Consider the following 10,443-nt stretch of genomic DNA (forward strand, 5'->3'; position numbering starts at 1 on the left):
AATGGGGGCAAAAATCATCACAATGACTGGGAATTTGGGTCTGGAGAAGTCTTTTCGACATGGCCCTAGAGCTAAGTAGGAAAATTACACTGTTGCAAATGTCAGCTTGGGAAACAGAAGCTTATTTCATTTATTTACTTGACTAATGTATATTATATCCATGATATGTGTCAAGCATGTGGTGGGTTCTGGGGATATAGTGATGAGATGGACATTGTTTCCACTCAAAATCTAATTGAGGATACTGAGCAGGTTAGCTATGAAAGAGGAGGGTGAAAATGCTCTGTGGGAGCACCTCGGACAGGCGCAGTCATGTTGCGATTTAGAATATATATTTCTTCATTCATATGATCCAAACATATTTGTCATATATATTTGGTCTTCCTCCACATTCCTGGCTTACAGCTCTCAAAGCCCATGGATTTCCTAAGTGTGGAGAGTGATAAAGGTGTCTTTTGTTACATTGAGGAGGTGACTTTGGAAAGCACCTAAGGATGGGGACTGGTCACCAGGAGACTCGACCTGTGATTGGAGGATTGGAACTTTTGATATTCCCCAGTGCAACCTCTGGGGAGGAGGCTGGAGGTTGAATCAGTTGCCAGTGGCTGATGATTTAGTCAGCTGTGACTAGGTAACGGACATCCATAAAAACCCAGAAGGACAGGTTCAGAGAGCTTTCAGGTTGGTGAGCATGTGGAGAGCTAGAGAGTGTGGTTTGCTGAGAGAGAGCACAGAAACTCCACACCTTTTCCCCATTCCTTCCTTGCCTTATGCATCTTTTCAGTCTGGCTGTTCCTGAGTAATATACCTGTATAACAAAGCAGTAATCTGGTAAATAAAATGTTCCTCTGAGTTCTGTGAGCTGCTCTAGCAAATGAATTCAACCCAAGGAGGAGATCATGGGATCCTCTGATATATAGTCAGCCAGTCAAAAGTACAGCTAACAACCTGAACTTGCAACCAGTGTCTGAAATCCAAGGAGAAGATCATTGGAACCTTCAGTTTGTAGCTAGTCAGCCAGAAGCACAGGTAACAACCTGGCTTTCGACTGGTGTCTGAAGTGTGTGTGTGTGTGTGTGTGTGTGTGTGTGTGTGTGTGTGTGAGAAAGAGAGAGAGAGAAAGAGAGCAGTCCTGTAGGACTGAACTCTTGACCTGAGAAATCTGATTCTATCCTTGGGTAGATAGTAGCAGAATGGCTTGGTTGTATACATGGGAAACCCTCCTACCCACACAGACATTGGAATTGGGTCTCAGAATACCCTAACCCAGACTTGGGAGGTCAAGGGGAGCCTTCTCAGAAGAGGTGTCATAAATGGAGAATGAAGAATAGAAAGAAATTAGTAAGGTAAAGATACTTTCAAGCAATCAGACCATGGCAAGGTCTAGATTAGGAAAGACTTAATAAATTCCATGAGAGTTCAGAGTTTTTCTTGAAACAAGGGAGAGCCTTGACAGATTTTAGCAAAGATAAGGTCAGTTTCACTGTAACATTCATGGGTTTGGTACAAAAATTCAGATGCAAATTTTCAAAGGACACCTCATTTTCACTTGTGTTTGTAAAAATAATTCAGGCAGACATGGTCAAAGTGAGTGGGAGTTTACAGTAAGTAAAAACATGGACAAAAATAATACACAAGAGGGGCACCTGGGTGGCTAAAAAAAAAAAAGTTAAAAAAATGAACAGGGCGCTTGGGTGGCTCAGTGGGTTAAAGCCTCCGCCTTCGGCTCAGGTCATGATCTCAGGGTCCTGGCCTTGAGTCCCGCATGGAGCTCTCTGCTCAGCAGGGCGCCTGCTTCCGCCTCTCTCCTGCCTGACTCTGTCTACTTGTGATCTCTCTCTGTCAAATAAATAAATAAAATCTTTTTAAAAAAATGGACTCTCTCTTCTCTCTGTCTCTCTGTCTCTCTCTCTCTCTCTCTCACACACACACACACACACACATTCTTTCTCTCAAATAAATAAAAAACATTTTTAAAAAATTAAAAACATTGAACATAAAGAAATAGTATTCAAAAGTAATACACAAGAATGAGACCAAAGATTATGATTTCTACTTAGCTTTTGAAAGGTAATAACTGTGGATATTTAAACTAACACGAGAGTACACTTCCCAAGAGAACAAGAGACAAAGAAACACTGTTCTATAAAGCTTGTGGCATCGCTTTAAACTAACTGCATTCATAGGGTTGACCTATTCTCCCAGCTATTGACAGTTAGTCCTGTTAAGTCCCTGGTTCTGCTGCAAGATGGCACTTTTGATAGTTGATGACTAAGCATATAATTCCACAGCTGTGTTTCAGAGACTCCTACACACTTACCCTCTCTCAACCAGATTGGGACCTTAGTTAACAAAATTGATACATTTTCTTTTTTTCTTCTTTTTTTTAAATTTAATTTTATTTTTTCAGTGTTCCAAGATTCATTGTTTATGCACCACACCCAGTGCTCTATGCAATACGTGCCCTCCTTAATACCTACCAGGCTCACCTAACCTCCCACCCTCCTCCCCTCCAAAACCCTCAGTTTGTTTCTCAGAGTCCACAGTCTTTCATGGTTCGTCTCCCCCTCCGATTTCCCCCAATTCACTTTTCCTTTCCTTCTCCCAATGTGTTATTCCTTATGCTCCACAAGTAAGTGAAACCATATGATAATTGACTTTCTCTGTTTGACTTATTTCACTCAGCATAATCTCCTCCAGTCCCGTCCATGTTGATACAAAAGTTGGGTATTCATCCTTTCTGATGGAGGCATAATATTCCATAGAATATATGGACCATATCTTCTTTATCCATTCGTCTGTTGTAGGGCATCTTGGCCCTTTCCACAGTTTGGCGACTGTGGTCATTGCTGCTATGAATATTGGGGTGCAGATGGCCATTCTTTTCACTACATCTGTATCTTTGCAGTAAATACCCAGTAGTACAATTGCAGGGTCATAGGGTAGCTCTATTTTTAATTCCCTAAGGAGTCTCCACACTGTTTTCCAAAGTGGCTGGACCAACTTACATTCCCACCAACAGTGTAAGAGGATTCCCCTTTCTCCACATCCTCTCCAACACTTGTTGTTTCTTGTCTTGTTAATTTTGGCCATTGTAACTGGTGTAAGGTGGTATCTCAATGTGGTTTTGATTTGAATTTGCCTGATGGCTAATGATGATGAACATATTTTCATGTGTCTGTTAGCCATTTGTATGTCTTTTTGGAGAAGTGTTCTGTTCATGTCTTCTGCCCATTTTTTGATGTCATTATCTGTTTTGTGAGTGTTGAGTTTGAGTTCTTTATAGATCTTGGATATCAGCCCTTTGTCTGTAGTGTCATTTGCAAATATCTTCTCCCATTCTGTGGGTTGCCTCTTTGTTTTGTTGACTGTTTCCTTTGTGGTGCAGAAGCTTTCGATCTTGATGAAGTCCCAAGAGTTCATTTTTGCTTTTTTTCTTTTGCCTTTGGAGACACATCTTGAAAAAAGTTGCTGTGGCCAATGTCAAAGAGCTTACTGCCTATGCTCTCCTCTAGGATTTTGATACATTTGTGCCTCATATTGAGGTCTTTTGTAAAATGGATACATTTTCAGTGAGTTATTACTACAAGGAATGTCAACTATCCATCGGAGCGATAAAATTTAAATATGGAAGTTAGGAGTTTCCTCTTCCATGCTGCTATTGTAATCCTTCCTGGGAAGCACTTCTGACAGCCGGAGTTTGTAGATCTTTGAGTCTGCAGTGCTCAACCCGGGTGCCCAACCCAGTGCCAGCAGGTAATAGGAGCCCAGTGAATGGTTGCTGAACTCAAGTGAGCTGAACTCTATTACTATACCTTATATATGTCGGCTGTTGCTCTTGAGATTTAACTTATAATCTCCTCCTTTGAAATTTCCTGGCTCTGAAATTTCTCTGCTATGGAATTTTGTTCCCCCTGCTTTCCACATTTACAGCTTGGCCCCTCTAGTGAGTTTCTTTAGATTTATCATCTGCTTTCTGTGGTTAGATTGAGCACGTTCAATTAAATAATGTGTTGGGAATTATGTCATTTTTGTTTACTTGAGTTTAAGTCAAACTGAAAATAAACTGAGGGGTGCCTGGGTGGCTCCGTAGGTTTATCCAGTCCTGCATCAGTCACCCTCTGCCCTTCCCCCCTGCTCATGTGAGCATGCTCTCTTTCCCCCAAATAAATAGAATCTTTAAAAAAAAAAGAAAATAAACTGAAAGAAAATAAGTTTTTGGGGGGGTTTTCTGTTTGTTCACATGTATGTATATTTATTCCAACAAGCAGTTGGTAGGCAATAACAGGTTGTCCCTTGAATTTAAAAAGGAAGGTAGGAAAGTTAAGGAAGAAGGAACAAAGGAAGGAAGAAAGGAAGGAAGGGAGGAAAGACAGAACATAAACTCTTAACCTCCAAAGTTTCCTTTTTGTGGTTGGGTGCATGTGAGTGATGTGTGTACCAAATATTCTGCCTTTCCACTTACAGAGAGCACTGGTGAAAGCCAGGTTTATATTAGCTGTGTGATATCAGCCAAGTCACATAACTTCTCCGAGTTTGTTTTTTTTTAAGATTTTATTTATTTATTTGACACACAGAGATCACAAGTAGGCAGAGAGGCAGGCAGAGGTGGGGGGAGGAAGCAGACTCCCTGCTGAGCAGAGAGCCTGATGCAGGGCTCAATCCCAGGACCCTGGGATCATGACCTAAGCCGAAGGCAGAGGCTTTAACCCACTGAGCCACCCAGGCGCCCCTTCTCTGAGTTTTAATTTCGTTTTTTGTCAAGGTGTGTTAGTTATTTCAGTGGCAGTGTTGTAATAGTCAAATGAAGTTGAGATATGAAATCTTTTTGAAAATCTTTAAGTTTTATATAAATGTCATACTATTTTTCATCATTCCTTAATGTTTTATTATGCCTGTGTGTTTTTGTTGATGAGCATCCTGGCCAGAAATATAAGCATTTCCTATTGGCAACACAATTATACATTATCTTACAACATCGATGGGGGAAGTATATACTAATGCTCTTTTTTCTCTCACCCCCTCAGGCTCGTGATCTAAATCACGTGAGGACAAATTTATTAACCCCCTCTTCTATCCCATGCCTTCTCGTTATACTGTACTCTCCTTGCATGTCCTAAACATATAAAGCATACAATTTAAACTGGCTAATCCGTTTCTTTAAATTTCTATAATTTGTTTTATTAAATTTCTTTATAAATCTTTTTCCTCTCACAGTACATTGAGACAAAGTTTTATGTTACTCATTTTTAGGGCAGTGGACTAATTGGCAACCCCCAAACCAGGATGAAATGAAGAAGAATACGTTTCTGAAATGCCTAAAGCTTTCAACGGAGGAAATTCAGACTCAGAAGAAACAGTTTGAGAACTGTGGTTTGCAGGTTATAAAGGTATACTTAATTGAGGGAAGGATTCTACTCATCTTGCTTTCATTTGGTTCTGTAACTGAGAGAAAAACTCAGCTGCTGAGGATTCTAAGCCAGCTGCTCATTGACCTGGACCCCGAGGATTAAGACTGAAAGTAGGGCGGACACAAAGGGTATAGTTGGAATCAGGAGGTGGGAATGATGGCAGGAGGTACAGAAGCACCCATCAAGCCTCAGAGCAAACTTGTCTGCCTATCTCGAAGCAGTATGAAAAAAAAATGGAATAGCGTTTATTACACTGTATTATAATTGTTCACCTATTTTTTACCTCTAGTTAAACCGTGAGCTTTTAAGAAGGCAAAGACTGTCTACACTGTTGACCCTTTCGTTACCAGTGCCTGGCACGTAGGTGGGGGCCAGGAGGGACTCTTAAAACACTTTATATGAAAAGCAAGTTGCATGCTTAGTAGTACACACAGCCTTTCTCTTTGAAGCAGAGTATCAAGCAACATATATCGCGCTTCTCACTTTTTTTCCCCAGGTTTTTTTTTCAGTTTTTCATATCCTTGGGTCATAGGTGGAGAAAATAGACAATGAGGTTCTCATGGCTGTCTTCCAAAAAAAGAAGAAAATGATGGAAGAGAGAATACAGGGGAAGCCTGTGAGCCACAGGCTGTTTCAGCAAATTCCCTACCAGTTCTGCGAAGCTGTATGCAGAGTTGGCTTTCAAAGAATGTACTCGGCGCCCTGCGGTAGGTGTCAGCTCCTCATCTTTGGGGTCTCTGTATGTGGGGAGTGGTGAGCAGACCCCAGCAGATGACTCACCATTTGTAGTATTTGTTGCTTTGGTGACGGGAACCCTTGCAACTGGGATATAGTGATTGAGTCATTTGGAAAGGGTCATATTTTTTGTTTGTCCTTCTTGTTTTGTTGCTGATGGGTTTAATGCTGATGAAAGCTTTAGCGGTAAGATGTACAGTTCACTGTTTTTCTCTTTTCTGTGGTTATGTGTTTTACCTGCCGAAAGCACCCTGAAGCTTTTTTTTTTTCTTAGCTCCACAAAATAATTATCGACACTACCAAACCTCATCCCTTAATTAAAAGGGCATTTTTTTGAGCTTAATAAAGTTGTTCTTTTCTCTTCCATCTTCTTCATTTCCTGTAGCCTGCTAGTGAATGAATTAGATAGCATCTGGCAGGTGAAGTAAACAACCCCTTAAGATCCTTTTCAGCTGCTTACATAATTCAGCTGCATACGTAATTGCTGTATTGTCCCCTCTAGATCTCTCCAAAGGGGGCAAAGAAGTTTAGTAGTAATCATGGAGGATACCAGCCACACAGCTTGATTTTGCCTGATCCATTGATTCTGTTCTTGATTTTTACCTTTCAAAATACGTAGCATGATCCTTGCTGTGAAGCCAACTCCAGGTCTTGATTTCTAGAAAGCAACAGGTCTGGAAATCATCATCTCTTTGCCCCCAGAGAGAACATAAACAATACCTGGAGTAAAAACTGAACATGGGAAGTTCCTGGGGGTAAAAAAATTTTTAAATGGATCCCTACCAAGAAAAGAAGTCTTTGAGTGTAGCCAGAAGAGTGATATTGGTTAAAGTCTTAAATATTCACAACTTCTGTTTGCTCCCAAACCCGTCGTAACTGGCTTCTTCTCTGCACTCCCCCCTCCCACCCCTACATAAACTACTCTCACTAAGACCATCTCTGTCCTCCTATTTATCAAATCCAGTAGTGCCTTCTTTTCAGTCCTGTGGCAGATGCTGCAAATTGCCTGACATCTGCACACATCTTTCTTCCTAAAAGGCACACACATCACCTCCCAAGGAAGATAGCCCCAAAGTCTCATCCTATCTCATCATCAGCCTCAAGTCCAGAACTTCCTCTTTTAAAGCTTAAAAGCAAGGTAATTGCCCAAACCCAGTCATTATATAATGATAGGAAGACCAGGAAAACTGCAATAAAAACTCCCATTTCTAGGGATGCCTGTGTGGCTCAGAGGGTTGTGTCTTCCTTCTGCTCGGGTCATGATCCCAGAGTCCTGGGATGGAGCTTCACATGCTTCTTCCTCCCCTTCTGCCTACCACTCCCCCTGCTTGTACTCTCTCGCTCTGTCAAAAAATAAATAAGCTCTTTAAAAACAAAACCAAAAACACTCCCATTTCTATAGGGGAGAAGGAAAGTCACTGGTCCATACCACTAATCACATGTTGCCGGACAGGGATAGTGAAGACGGTATTCCGGGAGTGGACTAACACCCTTGTTTTGCACTCTGGGAAGAATCTTCCCTATGCGTTGCCATCTTTGGTCATTTCTGGACCCACTGGGGCCCGTGGCCTATCAGGGGTCTGTGGATTGCCTCAGGGACTAGAATGCTCTCAGGCTACTGACAGCCAGGCTTACAGTTTCTTCAGCAATACAGTTCCTTTAAAACCTTAGCAGGCATGAAGCCTGTTTACTGCTGGTCAAGTTTGTGCCTTCAAAGCCCAGCCAAAGGTCTTGTCTCCATCTAGTCTTTAAGCCTCAAGATTCTGGTCTTTTACCTACTGGCCTCGGCGCTCTGTCCACATCCCTAGCTCTTAGCTTAAAGCCGCTGCCTGAGGTGATTCAGATAATAGATTCATTGGGGAGATACTGTCCATAATGGGACTTGAGCCTACATGTCTAGTGAGTTTGCGTAACCAAAGGTGCTTGAGAAACCCAGGAGACATTTATCACCACTGAAGTTATTTTGCAACTCTTCTTTTTTAACCTAGTTTTCATTTGGAGTACAAAGGTTCTTGGCTTTATTTATTTATTTCTTTTTTACCCCTGCAAGTTTCCCAGTTATGGGATTCTCGGTCAATTTAGATGGCTAACTATAGGCAAAGTGGGCTTCTATGAATGAAGCTTTATATATATATTTTCTGTCTTGGCTTACATTCCAGCCAGTTCTGATTTCATCTCTTGCTTGCAGGATTTGCCTAAATGTAGCAAGAGGGAGCCTCCATGCTTGCAATGTGTTTTATTGGGTTCATTCATTCATTCATTCTTGAGCACATTCTGTAAGTCAGGCCCTGTGCTTGGTGGGAGGAATACAACAGTAAACACAACACACAGAGTTCCTGTCCTTATAATTTATAATCTAGTAAGCCTATCTGTTGGGTGTTTTCTGGAGTTCTAAAGGAAGCTTTTTTTTTCAACCCTGTGATGTCCCCCTGGGTGATTGCACCTGTACCTATAGCTTCAACTCCTACCTCTGATGACTTACAGATTTGTAACTCGAAGCCCCTTCTTCTCTCCTGACCTGCAAGTCCATATCTCCAACTGTCTTTTGTATATTTCTGCCTAGATAACCACCTTGGACTGAACTTTTTCCTTGGCCATACTTTTCCCTAAGAAATAGGTGCTTTTTCCTTACCCCCCCCCCATACCCCCTATCCTGGCTAATACCATCACCATCTATATTTGAGGTCTCCTAGCTGGAAACGTTATCTTCTTCCATTCCTCCTTCTTCTTACTCTAGGTTCAGGCAGTCACACAACCCTACTGGTTCCCTCTTGAAACGTTCTCAGCCCAGCCTCACCTCTCTATTCCTGTTACCTTTGTTCTTCTTTTCCTGGGCCCAGATGATGACCAGATGATTTTCCTTGCCTCAAAACCACAACCCTATCCAACCTATCCTTTTCTCTGCTTCTGGAATTGTTGTGCTAAAAACATACATGCCTGTTTAATATCTACCTACCTAGCTGCCTATGAGGTAAAACTCCAACCCCATTGGCAGAGCATGTAAGGAACTAGGCTCCGCTGCTCCCCCATTATTTCCACCCTCATCACTCACTGTGTTCATCCACACGTCAGCCAGGAACTGCTTAGAGTTTCCTAAATGTGCTGGATATTTCATGCCTCTATGCCTTTGCATGTGGCATGCCTTCCCTCCTCACCCTTTTTTAGCCCTGCAAAGTCCTATTCCTTTTTCCAGACACAGCTGAAATGGCATCTCCTGGTTGACACGTTCCCTCACACCTGCACCCAGGGAGTCACTCTCTGTTCTGTGCTCCCACATATCCTACATTCCCTTGTTACTGCATCTGTAACTCCAACAGGTACAAAAATCTACAGTTCCACACAACTCAGCTATGGAGCCTATCTTCCTTATTAGCTCGAAAATGGAATTTTACCCACCTTTCCTGCCCCCATGTCCACAGAGTGGAAAAATCCCATCTTGACAGCTCAAGATGAACTCAGTCATTTTCAGTTTTCTCAGTCCTTTGGGGGTTTAAACTCAGTTCCTGCAAGGTTTTTTTTCTCCTTCTTCTCTTCTAAGAGTGCTTTAGAGGATAGGACAGGCATTGTGGAGAGAATGGTCTGGTTCTGCATCTGTCTGTTCTCTGTCTCCTGATGTCCTCTACTAGAAAAACTACCCTGGGGTTTGGTCATTAGCACCCTCCTATGCTTAAATTTATGGTGCCCTTTGTTCTCAGTGTCTACACAGGGCACTCCGGTTTTCATACCAAAGGAGTTCCTTTCTAGGCCATTGTCTGTGCCCCTCCTGCAAAGCAGGAAATGTTTGAGTGTGCACATCTTCCAAGCTGAAGTGCAAGTCCTCACCTGTTGTGGACATCTTCCCTGGTCATCGCTGCTTTCCATTTAGCAGCCTGGCTGGCTGAGGGGGCTGCACCCAGTAGAGGCAGGCAATGGTTCCTTCTACTCTGGAAGTCCCCTACTCCCTGTTTTTCTGAGATTCTTGTTGTTCTGCCCTATCTTGACTCCCAGGGCTCTCTTGAGGGGTGGGGTAGTGAAGTGAGTCCTTTCTCAGAGTCCCCAACAGCTTTAGTCATGTCCTCTCTGATTCTTATCTTTCCACCAGGTGGAAGGAAGAACTTTTACTTATTTTGAAGTGAGAAAACTATTCTAAGAATATCTTTTATCCTTCTCTCCTCTGTTATATATGGCATAAACTCCACGCTCTGAATCCTTTAGTTTTTTAGACTTCTGGTTCAGAAAACCCTTTTCCTCTCCCAGGAAGCCTCTCAAGACCATAATCTATGCTTTGATTAAAAATAATTATATATGATATCTGGGG

At 42.2% G+C, this 10,443-nt stretch overlaps 1 protein-coding gene across 2 annotated transcripts in view; it reads left to right on the top strand.

The window, feature by feature from the left end:
• PARP9 (poly(ADP-ribose) polymerase family member 9) overlaps positions 1-10,443 on the top strand; it is a 38,736-nt gene that overhangs the window by 18,364 nt on the left and 9,929 nt on the right. For both annotated transcript variants that reach the window (XM_080804860.1, XM_080804861.1), the window contains exons 9-10: positions 5,254-5,390; positions 5,944-6,118. In XM_080804860.1, the coding sequence (XP_080660986.1) occupies positions 5,254-5,390; positions 5,944-6,118 (312 nt within the window). The remainder of the gene's footprint in view (positions 1-5,253; positions 5,391-5,943; positions 6,119-10,443) is intronic.

The sequence above is a fragment of the Martes martes genome (genome assembly GCF_963455335.1).
Source record: "Martes martes genome assembly, chromosome: 1".
Classification (NCBI taxonomy): domain Eukaryota; kingdom Metazoa; phylum Chordata; class Mammalia; order Carnivora; family Mustelidae; genus Martes; species Martes martes.